At 39.5% G+C, this 17615-nt stretch overlaps 1 protein-coding gene across 9 annotated transcripts in view; it reads right to left on the reverse strand.

Moving 5' to 3' along the window:
- The window catches only part of ATP2B2 (ATPase plasma membrane Ca2+ transporting 2), a 757867-nt gene that overhangs the window by 45146 nt on the left and 695106 nt on the right, over positions 1–17615 (reverse strand). For all 9 annotated transcript variants that reach the window (XM_038410886.2, XM_043518690.1, XM_043518694.1 and 6 more), the window contains 2 exons: positions 3928–4034; positions 2877–3068 (listed from right to left, as the gene is read on the reverse strand). In XM_038410886.2, the coding sequence (XP_038266814.1) occupies positions 2877–3068; positions 3928–4034 (299 nt within the window). The remainder of the gene's footprint in view (positions 1–2876; positions 3069–3927; positions 4035–17615) is intronic.

Raw genomic sequence — 17615 nt, forward strand, 5'->3', positions numbered from 1 at the left:
CAGCAATGCCCCTCTGCCATGTACATTGGCCAAACTGGACAGTCTCTACGTAAAAGAATGAATGGACACAAATCAGACGTCAAGAATTATAACATTCAAAAACCAGTTGGAGAACACTTCAATCTCTCTGGTCACTCGATCACAGACCTAAGAGTGGCTATACTTCAACAAAAAAGCTTCAAAAACAGACTCCAACGAGAGACTGCTGAATTGGAATTAATTTGCAAACTGGATACAATTAACTTAGGCTTGAATAGAGACTGGGAATGGATGAGTCATTACACAAAGTAAAACTATTTCCCCATGGTATTTCTCCCTCCCACCCCACCCCCCACTGTTCCTCTGATATTCTTGTTAACTGCTGGAATTAGCCTACCTGCTTGTCACCATGAAAGGTTTTCCTCCTTCCCCCCCCTGCTGTTGGTGATGGCTTATCTTAAGTGATCACTCTCCTTACAGTGTGTATGATAAACCCATTGTTTCATGTTCTCTGTGTGTGTGTATATAAATCTCTCCTCTGTTTTTTCCACCAAATGCATCCGATGAAGTGAGCTGTAGCTCACGAAAGCTTATGCTCTAATAAATTTGTTAGTCTCTAAGGTGCCACAAGTACTCCTTTTAATTATGTTTGAGTTATCTAAGCACAAAAAGGATCATCATTATTTAAGAAGTAGGATACATTTTCTTTCAAGCTCACAAAGTAATTGAAAATTGCTGGAGACCAAGCATGAGAAATTGAATCCTACAAGAACTGTTTTGGGGAAGGAGGGGAGTAATGATCGAATGACTGAAAACAGGGATTTAAAAGGAAATGGCCACCTCAACCATGACATCAGCGACATGATGCTATAATAATTTGTTTTCTATAATATTTGTATTTTCCTCTTCCTCTTTAGTTACCAGCCATTAGCCCTTAACACTAAATATTCTTTCAATATGCTTTGAAATATTCCTGAAGGGAAAAGGCCATCACCTAACCTCTGCCTCCTCCTCATCCACAATATTTCCTTTCTTCCCACCTGTCCATAGGCTCAATTGTGACTATAAGGCATGGCCAAAGTAGGGATCAATACAGAGGTGCACCAGTAATTCACAGGAGAGCAAGGAGATTGTTGCTACTTTGCTTCCCTTTGACAGGATACAACAGGTATTTCACCTGGTTAAGGTAATTTCCACTGGCTTCTGTAAAGCCATTCCTGCTTCTTCTGGTGAATGACCCTATGATCACACAGTCCTTGTGCCCATAGGAGCTAAATGAACACAGTTGTGTCCAGTCCCTGTGAAGGTGCTCACCAGGGCCACCGGGGACTACTTGAGACCTTTCCAGACCTTGCCAAGTACAACTGAGACCCGAGAATTCAGAAGAATAAGTTGAAAGGAGCTTAACCTCTCAGCTTAATGGAGACATCAGGTCTCAAGTTTCATGTAATGAGTCCATGACTACAATGTAAGCGTACTCCTGAAGTGTAGCTAATGATTTATTCATTGTTTTGCTCATAGGTGTGTGTGTCAGAGATGGAATTTACCTGCAGTGACAGACATGTACATTTGTGTAATGGGCAGTAAGGGGAGCTGCGATGTTCTCACAGGTGTGCATTTCTTCTATCAAGCTTAGGCTTTTGCAACATCACCCATCTCCAGTATACGCCGCTCTTGGGCATTGTTATTTTGGGGCTATGGTGTAAATGCTAACAGCAATGTCCTTTGCTTTTTAATATTGGAAGAAGAAAACCCGCTTTCTCCATTAGTTATACAGATGTCCCTGCCCCTTGCTGAACAAAATGAGACAATCAAAAGGAGGTATGCTTATGAAAAAGTGGTGATGTTGAAGTGGAGTTTACTTTGGTTTGGCTTTTTTGTGTGTGTTTGGTGAGATAGGTATATATGTAGCCTTGCATGTTAGTTGTGGCTAGGGCTGCATCTTAGGGTACATCTATGTGGCAAAAAAAACCCAGCACCCGCAGTAGGGTCAACTGACTCATTCCCACTTGGGCTGCAGCCCAAGCTTTGAACCCTGATTTACACTTAGAGATCTTCCAAACACAGCCATTAACACACCTGTGAATATGTAGATCTCTTCTGTGAGGAGGAGGAGGAGAGGCACAGAAAACAAACATTTAAAACGCATCAGATGTCTTTGTCCTTTTAAAGCATGAGTAGAAAAATTAGGCAGGGTATCGGAGCAAGTGACAAGTATTTGGCAGAATAGGGTGACCAAATGTCCCGGCGTCATAGGGACAGTCACAATATTTGGGGCCTTGTCTTATATAGGCACCTCTTAACTCCCACCCCCATCCCAATTTTTCACACTTTCTGTCTGGTCACCCTATTGCTGAATAGCACAACAATGTTGATTTTTGCCCCATTATCACAATGGATATGGTTCAACAAGGTTGCTAAAATAAGATGTAAATGAGGAGAGCGATATTAGCAATTAGAACAGATCATTCTGGAGAAAAAATTAGTCAGAAAGACATTTCTGTATATGATGTTTTTTGTTTTTAGTTATTTGAATCAGAAAACACAAAGCACCAAAATGTTTTCTTCATTTTTAGTTGAAAGTTTCTCTGTCCGGATTACTTCTAAATGACAGTGCTGCCATCTTAAATGTACCAGAAATCACAGTCCAATCAAAAGTAATACTTCTGGGAATATCTGTATGACTGATAAAATGAATGATTCCAGATGTAATTCTGACATGTAATTAATGATTCCCAAACTTATTACCCAGAAAAAATGCTTGCTAACAATACTGTAGGAATTAAGAATACAATGGTGACCAGTTGAAAGCATCTGTTGAAATTGGGTATTTGGCTCTTTAGATTATCAGGCAGTCCAGTATCTCTGCTTCACGTCATCTCTGCGACTCAGCTTACCTGTGTAATACATGCCCCAGTGAAAGCCACAATCACAGCCACAACGTTAACAGTAAGTTGGAACTGTAGAAACTTGGAGATGCTATCATAGACATTACGGCCCCACATTACAGCCTTCACAATGCTACTGAAATTATCATCCGTCAAGATAATATCTGAGGCTTCCTTTGCAACATCAGTACCCGCAATACCCTGGAAAAAAATTGCAGAAAATTATGATAAAAATGAGTTATGGGAAAGAAAAAGCAGTAGTTAGAATATAGATCTTTGGACATCCCTTCCCACTGCACATTTATGCTTTGAACACCGAATGAAATAATAGTATTTGGTGAGTACATGCTGCGTTTTGGAAAAAATAGGTTTGGAGGTATGTGTTGATAGAGAGCAAGGGAACACCTTGTGATGAGCTATTTGAGTATTTTATGATAGCAATCAATGCTGACTAAGGGAGCGAACATCCATGTGTCACTGGAGTTCTCGTGTTTGGGGTTTTTTTAAAAATGCATATACAGAATTGCCAGTACAAATTGGAATTGCACAGCTCAATTTGAATTCAGCATCTATTATGCTGTCAATTACTTCTGTTTTCAGATGCTGTTGCAGTAGTGCCACAAAATGTTGGAGGACTAGTAAGTTGTATTTGGAGGTGGATTTTTACCAAGTCAAAATAATGTCCTATTAAATTGGAGAGTGTTCTTCCTGCTCCATCTTGCTATCAGGGAGAACACTGAATGCATTTTCCCTTACTGGCATCACCATTCTGCATATTTTCAATATTTATTTTGATAAGATTCTTGCAAAAATCAACCAAGCAAAACTCCTCCTCTGTTTATCACAATGTGTAAAAGTGGATTCTGAAACTGCATTAAAACCGCTGATGTGCTGATTACAGCCATTTCTAGAAAACAGAAACTTCTCCACATGCTTCTTGCTTCACTAAATGAACAATCACTGAACCGTTTCACTCCATGTGTTACATAAACAGAAAAACTCCCTTTAAGAAAATCTATGATGCAAATAAAGTGACAATTGGCTATGTTCAGGGTCATACCATTGCAAAGCCAACATCGGCTTTTTTAAGTGCCGGTCCATCATTAGTTCCATCACCAGTCACTGCAACAACCTGTCTCTGCTCCACCTGCGTGCTGTCAATAATACCTGCAAAATATATCGACAATACATAGAATATTCACCTTAAGAATAAGAGGGTCCATTCTGAAGCAAAATATCTGGCTGATGTGTCATGGGCCCCCACAGAAGATACAGATTTAGTTCCCATGGAAAACGACGTAGTAAGCCATATAAGTGACTCCTGCCATCATTACGGAGGATCATACGAGGACTGATCTTGCACCCAACAAAATCATTGGCAAAACTCTCATAAGCTTCAATAGGAACAGGATCAGCCCATTATGTATTTCCTTGTGAAAGATGAAGATTTCTACTATCTGAAACTTTGTTTCCCAATATTATCCACTGAGGCCCCAATTTCCTGATTAACTGTAACGGGACTTGCGTATGTGCTTCAGTGCCTTGTTGAATGAGGATAGACTTAAGCAACAGCTTAAGACAGACATACGTGCTTTCCTAAATCCAAATCTTCATTGGCACATCTGGTTTTTTGGGATGTCTCCAGGGAAGTTTAGCCTACAGACCAAAACTGCTATTTTCTGGAGCTATATTAGGATTTTCCTGAGACATATTCAGCTCTGCCAAGTACTGAAGTGACGAATAAAGCAATATCAACTAAATAAGAAATTTTGAAGTAATATATTTAGTGTACTAGAAGTACAAGTAATAATAATGCTTCGTATTTCTCTAATTACTTCCTTCCAAGGACCTTAAAATGTTTTATAACAGGAACAAATTCAATCTCCTCTCATCCTGATGCAACAGGAAAGTATTTTCCACACTACAGATGAGGAGACTGAGTGAGTGATTTAAATTACTTGCTAGAGGTAAAACAAGAAACACTATACTTTAGTCATAAGGTCATCATTACACTAAGTTTCATTTCCAAATTTAGTTTGGAGTACATGATGAGTTGTGTTTATTGCCTTTGATACACATGCTGAAAAAAATGCTATAATTAAGGCCTGCATTGTTATTTAAGCAAAGTCACAGAGTTAAATCTCTTAGATTATAGGATCTAATAATTATTAGGTATTGAACCATTTGTGTATGCTATGTTTATTGTACATAAAGCAAACTTTTCAAATTTTGTTATATTGAACATCAAGATCTTAAACTTTTATATCCACCCATAATTTTCTTTCTGTAATACAGAACAATATGCTATATCTTTAATATTAAAGGCAATACTAATTCACTAATAAGGCTTATTATTGCTATTAAATCATTTAGGTATCATTTAAGACAATGTTTTATTACAGATTGCAAATAGGAATTGCTTCCCACTGAGGCATATTGTGCTAGATCAGACACTGAATGAACCCAAAGGAGGTATAATAGCCTGACGCCTAACTATACAAAAATAACCATTCCCATCAATGACCAAATGAAGGAGGACACTGTCCAGATAAAGGGTAACATTTACAGAAGCATTTGAGTGACTTAGGAGCCTAACTCCCCTTTTCAAAAAGGGCACACACACTGAGACATTGAGTCCCATTGATCTTCAATGAGATCGAAGCACTTTTGACAATTTTACCCAACATCCATAGACTGAATTTCAAAACTTCTCGTATTGAAGAATGGGAGTTTTATCACCAATTTAAATGTAAGCAGAATCAGATGCAAAGTATTACATGTGTTAACAACTTCCCAGATTATTAAAACTAGTTTTTATTTTAATTGATTTTAATTTTCATAATTTATTCTGGGTGTTTAACCTTTCCACTTAAACCAGCTTGGATGGTGAAACTAGATGAGTCAGTTTAAATCCCCCTGAGACACCCACGTCTGCCATTTTAAGGGCATGCATAAGTAATCTCTATTATTTGTTCCCAATTCCCTGGGCTCTGTTGTCATTTCGGTCAGCTTAATGTGATGGAAGGTGACTGATCCATCATGGATGCTACCATAAATTAATAAATACAAAGTTTCATTAGGTTTTTTTTATAGTTGATTACGTTTCTATTCTCATACTCTAGTGTAGTGTTTCTCAAAGTGCAGGGCACATCCATAAAGGACAAGCTGAGGACTGACAGTTAAGAGAGGGCTGAACTCCTCTCTCTATTGCTGTTCTTTCATTTTAAAGAAATAAGTTTCTAGTCACTGTAATTAAATATTCAAAACATGAAGAGGATTATACCTGAATTTGCAGAGAGCCTGAAACAATAACTGGGACATGAAATGTCCAGTACATTTCAATGAGAGCTAAGTCAAATGCATATAATGACATTTTACATGTAAACATTATTAACTGTGTCACTGCCCATCAAAGCATGTAACGTGAACTTCCATTGTGATGCTGTGGCCAAATGGGCTAATACAATCCTTGGATGCATGAATAGGGGATTCTCAAGTAATAGAGAGGTTATTTTACTTCTGTATTTGGCACTGGCATGGCCTCTGCCAGAAAACTGTTTCCAGTTTTGGTGTCCACAATTCAAGAAAGATGTTGAAAAATTGGAGAGGGTTCAGAGAAGAGTCATAATTATGATTAAAGGATTAGAAAACATGCCTTATAGTGACAGATTCAAGGAACAAAATTTAGCAAGTTTAACAAAGAGAAGATTAAGGGTTGACTTGATCACAGTCTATAAGTACCTACATGGGGAACAAATATTTGAAAATGGGCTCTTCAATCTAGCAAAGAAAGGTATAACACAAGGAACTTGAAGTTAAATTCACACTGGAAATAAGATACATTTTTAATTGTGAGAGTAATTAACTATTGGAATAATTTACCAAAGCTCATGGTGTATTCTCCATCACTGGCAATTTTTAAAATCAAGACTGGATTTTTTTTTCTAAAGGATATGCTCTAGGAATTATTTTGGGGATGTTCTGTGGTCTGTGTTATACAAGAGGTCAGACTAGATGATCAAAATGGTCCCTTCTGGCTTTGGAATCTATGAATCTATGAAAAAAAGATAACTGTCATAATATGAAGATTTTACACCTGCGTTTCCCAAAAGGGGAGGGAAGCAGAAGCTATATAAATTAAAGAGAAAGGCCCTTAGCAACAAATGTTGGAATTGTCGGGGGCATGACTGGTTTAATTGTCCTGATTGGGAGCTCTGCTTGCAAATGTTTGGAATACACTGCACTTAAATACTGCTGCAGTGTTTGGGTTTCCAACACATCAGGGTAAAGTGTAAATGAAAAAAACAAAATATTTTAACTGGAATTTTTTTTGTTTGTTTGTTTTTTTAAAAAAAGACCATGTAAACATTTCTGTTCATATTCAATTTTGTAGCCCAGAAATTACATTTGTTTGTATTTAATTAACAAACAAGGTCTAGACTACCTGAAAGTTTCCCTTTTCACCACATGAACATAATCCCTTTTATTTTACACTAATCCAGTCTCATACTACTTTTATTTGTTATGCTTCATAGTAAAGATGCTGAAGGAGAACTCATAATGCTTTATCATTAATACATCAGCCATAGTGTGTTATGGTTAAAAATACCTACATTTAGATGGAATCATTTGGGAGTACTCAGTTTATAGAAAAAAAGGAAGCATTTTAATGCACTTTTAATTTAATTACATTTTTTTCAATAGTATAGAAATCTTATCAAGGTTTCAGACTTTCACAATGGTTATGAAAGTCTATCAGTCCAGGTACAAATCTACTAACATCTACCCTTACCCGGGGGAAAATTATAATGAAAAAATTAGTATTTAAAAATTAACAAAATAATATTACTTGTGCTCCCTTCCGGCCTTAAACTCTATGAATCTGTGAACTGGAATTTTGAGACTCTTGTTTAATTAGCCACAGACATACGGAATCTTCTAAAGTTGTAAACAAAGGGAAATAAGTTCCAAGGATGGTCATTGTATTGCCTAGCGGAACTATATTTGTTTCCCTTCCTAATCTGCATCTGTTCCTGTGCCACAACTGGTGTATGGCATGCAATTCCCATCTATTCTTCATGATCTCGTTAAAATGGAACATAGTGGTACCTTGGAGAAAAAGCCTCTTTATTAATATCATGGCTAAACCAAAAAAGAAAAACTACAAAGGGTTTTCCTCCTTTCCCCCCTCCTTCCTGCTGGTAATTGCTCATCTTAAGTGATCACTCTCCTTACAGTGTGTATGATAAAACCCATTGTTTCATGTTCTCTGTGTGTGTATATAAATCTCCCCACTGTATTTTCCACTGAATGCATCCGATGAAGTGAGCTGTAGCTCACGAAAGCTTATGCTCAAATAAATTTGTTAGTCTCTAAGGTGCCACTAGTACTCCTTTTCTTTTTTGCGAATACAGACCAACACAGCTGCTACTCTGATGGTTAAACCAGAACAGTTCACTCTTTTAGGCTTTAGGTCAATAAACCACTAGAATGCAACCAGAGAAAAAGAGGTCCTACCGCAATGCCAATGGTTTTGATGATATCATGAACAATATAATCATCTACTGTCAATGAAACTGAACTATATAAAATATAGGGCCAAGGTAGAGAAGAAGAATGTCAGTGGTATGAAACACAGTCCAAGTTCATTGGACACCTGCATAGACTCCTTAGAGGAATACACAGCTTCTGTGAAGGATATTTCCTTCTTATTCAATCAGCTGAAAAATCATGACAAAACTGGTCCAAATAGCAAAACCGCCAGTAACTTGGATCCCATAAAAGACAATCATCATACCCCAGGACATACCTTTGTGAAAAGCTCTCAAATATTGGATAAACTATCTGGGGTAAATGATCCCAGATTGGGGAGCAATAACCATCCCACCACTCTTGATAAAGTTGAGGCTTATCATACACCCAAAAGCATTGAAAGCTCTGAGCAGTGTATTGTCACTCCTTCCAGAGCCAATTATTGTTCCTCTAGACTTACTAAAAGTCAGAAAAGAGCAAGTAGGCTAAAATGATCACTGAGGGCAATCTTCCAACCTTCCTGAAGGATGCAATCATCTGTCCTGTTCTCAAGAAACTAACAATACCCGTTTGCATTGAAATGACATTTCGCTTGTCTACAGATCAAGCAACTTTAGTATAAGGACTAGAAAGGGAGCTGAAGTATATTGCTTCTTCTGGTGGCATTTGGCTAAGACAGTCTGTGACTGAATTTTGAGACTAGTGACAGGCTGGGGAGAAAGGCTTTCAAGATAAATAGGCTTTGATGTTTCCTGACTAAGCCAAAAAAAATCTCAGAGAAGGGGGTAAAAATGTAAAACGATTAAAAGAATTTTCCTTGCTAGGACCTATCACAGCACTTCTCCTTCTCGCTAATGCTTGTGGAAGAAAAAGTAATCTTTTCACCAATTTCCATGAGGTTATGATTTCTTGACCTGCAGAAGGTTGGAGTTATTAGGATCTGCTAGTCAAACTGCAAATGCTGATGAATTTGAGTTGACAAAAATTTCATATATACTAGAACTTGAATAAATGATTAATTTATTCTGATTTTTTATAAGGTCCAATGATTAGTTTGTGTTTTCAATGTGTACAGTGATTTGCCTTGGATATTACCAAATAAGCAACACCATTAGCTCTTACTATTTAGTTATTTACACTTCTTTCTTCACCTCTTGTTATTAACACATCCTTGTTCATCTAATAATTTTTGAAGATACTTTTAAAAACCCAGAACTGAAGCAGTTAGTCTCTTGAACCCACCATTCCTTTGCAAAGCACTGAAAACCAAATTCCATTGCCACCTGACATCTGCCAACATCCTTGGCCCCCCACAATCAGTCTCCAAAGTGAAATCATGGCAAGGATAAAGTGCATTAACTGCTGATCTCACAGTGGTTATAAAGTGAGACCTAACCTCAATGCTTATATGATTCTACTACCTCTCTTCTGCCTTCATAGGTTGATTGCAAGGTCCTGATAACTCACTGACAAGGTTTTGTAGGAGTGGACTTAATAGCATTCTGAAGGCTTCAATCATTCCTCTGAAAAACAACCCAGACTACTGTGATAAACAGCTCCTTATCCTCTAGAACACTCAGATGCAGCATCCTGAAAAGATCAAGACTTTTTAATCTTATTTTGAACATTTGCATGTGATGTCATGGTGATACACACTTATCACCAATATGCATCTTTACATCTTCACTTAAACATATACCATTAATGCCAGCACAAAGATGTGTCAAATGCCGGTGAGAGATAAGCACTTGGACGAAAAACAGCTAGATCAGGCTTAACCCAGGTAAGACTAAAGTGATTTGGTAGGAAAGTGGAAATACTGTGAGCAGCCTGGCAGGACACTGATTTCTACCTTCATCAAGGACCTCTGCCTTCCATTCGACAAATTAGACCAAATATTCGACCAAATATTGGGGACTTACAGAGCTAATCCTAGTTAATGATAGTTGCAGTGGTGAGAAATACTGAGAAACTAACACTTCTTTTTGGACCAGTACCTATCACAGTTATCCGTTTGCTTGTCAATTTCCATATTAAACTATTAACATTCATTCTACCTGGCACTGAAGGTTGAGACTCCAGGTTGCAAAGCACACAGTAGACCATTTCCCAACCACCCACAGCCCTTCAGACCAGTGCTCAGAAGCCTTTACTGGTTCATCATTCATTAATAGAGCCAATCCAGGTTCTGGTCTACAGCTTACAGGTCCCATTGGGCAGAGACCAATTCTCTGTTTATGACCTGCCTGGAGAACTACACTCATCTAAGACAATGCAGCTGAGGGTGAAGCTCAGAAGAGCTGGCAATCAGGGATCTTTGGTAGAGAGCCAGTGATTGTGAAATGGCCTAAAACAGGAGACCAGCATAGGCTATTTTCAGTACAAGATCAAAATCGACCAGTTTGCAAAAGTCTCCCTTAATAATTGAGGTAAAAGAATTAATAATAAATATATTTGTATAAAGAATATAATGACAAAACCAGGCTCACACCAAAAAAAGGTGTGAGCAAAGTCCATTGTATGAGAATCTTATTTATGGTACTGTGTTTATAGGAGCTGTTACAGCGTTCAGTGAAGAATATCGATAGGGATGGGACCTGATTCAGAGAATGGGCACTTCATTGGTTCACAGTTTCTGTAAGAATACATTTTGGTTTCAAATGCTCACTTTTAGAGTCAGAAAAACAGTTGATGGTAAACAACTTTAGTCCAGTCAGATGCTTACATAGAGAGTTTTAACACACAGCTCCACAAGAGATGGAAGAAGAACTCCAAGAGTCATGTGGTTTCCCAAACTATCTCCCCTTACATATCTCTGATCCAAACCCCTCACCATGATCTGGATGTAGCCATAAGCGTCTAGTACTCCAGTACACAACAACAAGATCTCATATACAACTTAAAATGAAATATATCAACTCACATGTCTCCCCGCGTTCAAGGAGCTGTTAGACCTCTGGATCATATTACAGAGATTATTAGTCAGCAAGTGTGTCTTCCATTTCATCTATAAGTAAACTCCTTTCCACCCACTGCTTAGATCAAGGCATCGACAAGTGGAGCCTCAGGTTTCATTTCATTGCAGCATAAATGCCAGGTTATTTTAACACATCTCAGTAGCAATGCCACCCTTCGAGTTATCTGTAAAATACTATTTGTTTTAAAAGAACAGAACAGATTGGGATTTAGTTGTCCCTTCCCATGTCTGCCAGTAAACTGAAACAATGAGAGACAAGGAATGCTAGAAATATGAAGACTCTAGGCACACTTATGTTTAGGTACTATTGGTCCACTATGATGGATCATCCAATATGTGTTTCTTTTACAAATTTAATACAAGCAATTGTATTAAATATATCTTCTAAAAATATTTGCTCAGCTCACATCAACCTTTAAAATTGAGATACATTTCCTAACTTTAAAACTTTTACAGGCTCTTGGTTAATCAAATAATAATTTAGAGCTTTTATTTAAAAGAAAACTTGAAATAAAATTAGTCACAGTTAAAACCCTTCTTCCCATGAGACCCACTGCCAATTATTGTGTTCTTACAATCACATTACATTTTTTTCTACTCTGCTGCTATGTGAATGGCTCTCAGATGTAATAGGGGAAACTGACTGACTATAGAGAGAAAAGTGAAACTGACTATTTACAAGAGCATTTCAAATCCAGAAGTATACTGATAAAAATATAGAAAATAACTTTTTGCATGTGAATAGTCCATGGGACAACTCACATGAGTACGTTTGCAGGATCCAGGTCCTAAGATTAACAAAACTGAAAGAAACAAGAGGAAAAATTAAGTGTTTACGTGTGTGCAGAATTAGGCCCTGGGGATGGGGGATGGGGAGGGGTGTAACTTGTAACAACAGTGGGTACATTTTCAGACAGAACTGTGATATTTAAGTGGCTGGTGCTCCAATATAAAAATTACATACTATTAGAATGAAACAGAAAAGAATATGACTGCAGACCCTTATCCTGCAATCAGATCAGCAGATGCAGACACCTGAGCCCATGCAGAACCCACTGATTTCAATAGGGCTGGAGCAGACATTTGTTTGGGAACATCCAATTACAAGACTGAGGCCTTAAAGGGTAACCTCAAGGCACCGAGGGGCTGCTACATGTTATATACAGAATACATATTATAAAATGCATGCACGCACACACACACACACACAGAGGGGGTTCATTTCTAGATTGAAATAAATCTTATCTTCATGTCCAAGAAAAAAACTTCTCAAACCTATTTTGGAAGCTGAAAACTCCAGTGCCTTGGAGCAGCCTTACATATGTAACAAAGTAGTGTCTTCCCAACTCGAAATGCTGAACGATGCCTGTCTGAGTCTCAATGTTACAAAAGAACAAAAATGCATAATAAAAGTGTCTTATGCTACAGACAAATGATTTTTGCTGGGCAGGATTGTGGCAGTGAAATAAAAAAGTGCTCCCTCCCTCTGGCAGCTGTATGTCATTAAAAATTAAATATGAAAGTTTGTTTTGTGATGTGTATTTTCAGCCTAGAGTGAACCTAATGCATCAAAGAGAAAACTCTCTCTGTCCCCCAAGTGACTGAGAAACACGTATTTCAGAACTAGTGAACATTTAAATAATTTCCTGTAACTTTTAAGGGCCCTTAAAGTGTTATATATGAAAAAAGTTTCACAGCAATGAAGAGCTGCTCTTAAACTGCATTGAATAATTTGTTTTTTCATTTGACCTCATCATCATCTCTAAAATGTTACCAACAATACCAGTTATACAAGATATTTTGCAATGGAATATTTCTTTCAAAATCTCATACTGCACATACAGTAAATCTTGTTAATATTTTGTTGTTTACTTCTCTTCAACTATGTTGATTTAATTTTCCTCTTAGGGGAAAATCCTGCACAATTCACTCATATAGACAGTCTCCAACGATTTGTTTCCTTGATTTTATGACACTCTCAATATGCACTTCCATTAGAATTTAGAACCATGCACCGATATTAGGCTTTAGGGTAAGAATCTGTCTTGCATCTCAGAAGTGCAGCACAGAACTTTTGAGGGCTTTAAGCCGTCTTTGCACCCTTGCAATTTTGGGCTGTTCTGGGGGGCCTAAACAGCACCTGACATAATTTAGTCCTGAAAAGCTAAGCTACAGCTGCTTGTATCGGTCTTCTGAGAAGCAGCAGTGAAGCCCAGAGAACCCACCATACTACGTTGCTACCCCTGACACATTCCCTATGCCCGGGTTAGAAGGGGACGAGGGAAGGGTCTTCAGAAGACAGTCTATGGCTATCAACTTCCGTTCCTGTGTCAGGGGAATTCTCTTTTAGCCAGAGCCAGGGCTTTAAGAGATCATTTACGCAACATTCTGGCTCCTTTACCCAACATACTGAGGCTGGAGGGAGGGTCAGAATCACCCTACATTTTCAAACATACACGGCTGCTTCTCTGAAACCATTCATTTACAATGGGACTTATGCTCCCCAAAGTCATTTAGATGCTTTTCAAAATTCCACTCTAAGTTCCTGTGTCATCAGTTCAATATACAGGATAAAAGGATGGAGTCAGCAGCTATTTCTCACCCAGAAACTGAAAATACTTTAAGATTAAATCAGAGCAACCACTAACACCCCATAGCACATATATCAGCCTGTATCACAGCCCTTCATTCCAACAGCCTGATTGTAGACATAGGTCTTGGAGTATGCCCTCAGGACCAATAGATTCAGATTTCAGACCAAGGAAGGAACTGGTTCCACAGTGGAGTGGCCTTCATGGACAACACCCTGGAAACAGCACCTCTCTTTTCCATGAAAGAAACTCCATCTTCAGTGCCTCCGCTGACTGCAGCTGTGGCAGTGGGGTGGGGCGTGCACTTTATAAGTCAAAACAAACTCCTAAATATACACCTGGAACCTGCAGACAGCCAGTGGGGATTGAGGAATTAAATCAGTTTTATGCCAAAATGGAATCTGCTTTTTAAAACATGTAACTTGCATTTAACAGCAAATGTGGCAGAACTTTAGTCATGTGAATGGAGTCAGCATGATGAAAAGACTCTCTTCCTAATACACAGATTTTCAAACTGTGGGGCATCCCTCCGTCCTTGGGAGTCATGGAGGAAAGTTCGGGGTGGGAGGGGGGTGAGCAGCAACACCAGGTGGCTTGTGTCAGCCACACAGTTGGGCCCAGGCGAGGGAGCACCTCCTCCACACCCTCTCCTCACCTCAGCAAGCCACCCAGACTGGATCAGTTAAACATTCACCACAGTCATGCCGATTTCTGCTCCAGGCAGCCTTCGTGCCCAGGGCTGGCTCTGCCCCCAGAGACCATCAAATGTGCCTTCCCTCAACCTGGAAATCCAAGGGGGGAGGGGCAGGTATTGGCCCTACCCTACCAGTGCAACCTGGATGCAAGGTAGAAGCAGCCCACTGCTGAGGAAGCCTTGGCTGTGTCATTGGTAAGTATTGGTGTATTTTAAACTTAAAGGTACAGGTAATTTAATTCAAGTTGTGTTAAGGTCTCTGTTAGGTTTATGAGCAGGCTACCAAGCATACTTTTGTGTGTGTACTTTTGTCTGGGTTCTGGGGGACAAAACCAAAAATTGTTACTCAAAGAGGGGGCTCAGCTTAAAACGTTAAAAACAGCTCTCCTAATGAGCTCAGCAAGAAGAGCTCTTACCCTTGTATTGCTGTTTTTAGGTAAGTTTGAATATATGTATTTTAAATTGTGGGTTATTTTTAATCAACAGCTGCATACAAATATCAAAAATCTATAGCTCTTCTCTCATTCATAACTTTTATTTCTTCCTACTTCTTATTAAGTACCTCTTACCTGCATAGATGCTCTTCCACTTCCAGTCCATGCCACATTCTAATCTAAGGGCATGTCTACACTTACCTCCGAAGCGATCGATCCAGCAGGGGGTTGGTTTATCGTGTCTAGTGAAGACACAATAAATCGACCGCCGAGCGCTCTCCCATCGACTCCGGTACTCCACCAGAGTGAGAAGTGCAGACGGAGTCAATGGGGGAGTGTCAGCAGTCAACCTACCGCAGTGAAGACACCACGGTAAGTAGAGCTAAGTATGTAGACTTCAGCTACATTATTCACATAGTTGAAGTTGCGTAACTTATATCGATTCCCCCGCGCAGTGTAGACCAGCCCTAACTGAAAAGCCACAATGAAAATATTGACAAGCAAGCACTAACAAGAAATCAATGAATCACATTTTAATGAATCCACATTTGTATTTCCACAGTTCCTGCGAGAGAAACTTCCTTTGTTATTTCCAGTTAGACTTTTCAGGTAGCCTACAAAGACAACAGACGTGACTGCCTGGGAAACCATGTCTGCCACTCTAGAGAAGAGGAGGGGTAAGAAGACAGACAGTAAAAGAGTGTGGGTATGCCCAGGCATGGGCAACCACTTCACAGGATCGCTAATTCACAGGGAATATAGAGGATGCATTGTATGGGTTTTCATATTCAAAACACCTGTTTATGAAGTAAACAAAAGCTGGTTTAAAATGAAACCACTTTAACCTACATTTGTTAAATACATGTTGAGAACTGCATTAAACCTACAAATTGTGCAGTGACCCTGCAAACTCAGCTACAGAAAGAAATGTCAAAACTTGCAGAAATGGCCTTTCAGTAAATTCCCTTGTCCTGTTCATCAATGATAAGTTGTCTATACAGCATTTGATAGAATGCTTATCCTTAAGGTACTGTATTATTTGATTCATCTTATTGATGATGTAAAGGAAGTTTAAGTGACTTCCTCAAGGTCACAGAAGTCATCAGTGGCAGAGCTAGAAACAGAACACTACCTCACAGTGCAGTGCTTCAACCATTAGACAACACTCCTGTATTATAAAAGAAGACAAAGCCCTGGTCTACACTAGGAGTTGAGGTCAAATTTAGCATCATTAAATCGATTTAACCCTGCACCCGTCCACACGACTAAGCCCTATTTTTTGACTTAAAGGGCTCTTAATATCGATTTCCTTACTCCACCCCCGACAAGGGGATTAGTGATGAAATCGGCCTTGCCGGGTCAAATTTGGGGTACTGTGGACGCAATTAGACGGTATTGGCATCCGGGAACTATCCCAGAGTGCTCCATTGTGACCACTCTGGACAGCACTCTCAACTCAGATGCACTGGCCAGGTAGACAGGAAAAGGAACACGAACTTTTGAATTTCAATTTTCTGTTTGGCCAGCGTGGCAAGCTGCAGGTGAGTGCAGAGCTCATCAGCAGAGGTGACCATGATGGAGTCCCAGAATTGCAAAAGAGCTCCAGCATGGACCGAACGGGAGGTAAGGGATCTGATCGCTGTATGGGGAGAGGAATCCGTGCTATCAGAACTACGTTCCAGTTTTCGAAATGCCAAAATATTTGTGAAAATCTCCCAGGGCATGAAGGACAGAGGCCATAACAGGGACCCAAAGCAGTGCCGCGTGAAACTTAAGGAGCTGAGGCAAGCCTACCAGAAAACCAGAGAGGCAAATGGCCACTCCAGGCCACAGCCCTAAACATGCCGCTTCTATGATGAGCTGCATGCCATTTTAGGGGGTTCAGCCACCACTACCCCAGCCGTGTTTGACTCCTTCAGTGGAGATGGAGGCAACATGGAAGCAGATTTTGGGGATGAGGAAGATGATGATGAGGAGGTTGTAGAAAGCTCACAGCAATCAAGCGGAGAAACCGGTTTTCCCAACAGCCAGGAACTGTTTCTCACCCTGGACCTGGAGCCAGTACCCCCCAAGCCCACCCAAGGCTGCCTCCCAGACCCACCAGGCGAAGAAGGGACCTCTGGTGAGTGGACCTTTTAAAACACTATACATGGTTTTAAAGCAAGAATGTTTATTGATTAATTTGCCCTGGCATTCTCGGCTCTTCTGGATGTACTCCCAAAACCTTTGCAAAAGGTTTCTGGGGAGGGCAACCTTATTCCGTCCACCATGGTAGAACACTTTACCACTCCAAGCCAGTAGCACATACTCGGGAATCTTTGTAGAACAAAGCATTGCAGTGTATGTTTGCTGGCATTCAAACAACATCCGTTCTTTATCTCTCTCTGTTATCCTCAGGAGAGTGATATCATTCCTGGTCACCTGGTTTAAATAGGGTGCTTTTCTTAAGGGGACATTCAGAGGTGCCCATTCCTGCTGGGCTGTTTGCCTATGGCTGAACAGAAATGTTCCCCGCTGTTA

This window comes from Dermochelys coriacea, chromosome 7, assembly GCF_009764565.3.
Source record: "Dermochelys coriacea isolate rDerCor1 chromosome 7, rDerCor1.pri.v4, whole genome shotgun sequence".
NCBI classification, from domain to species: Eukaryota; Metazoa; Chordata; order Testudines; family Dermochelyidae; genus Dermochelys; species Dermochelys coriacea.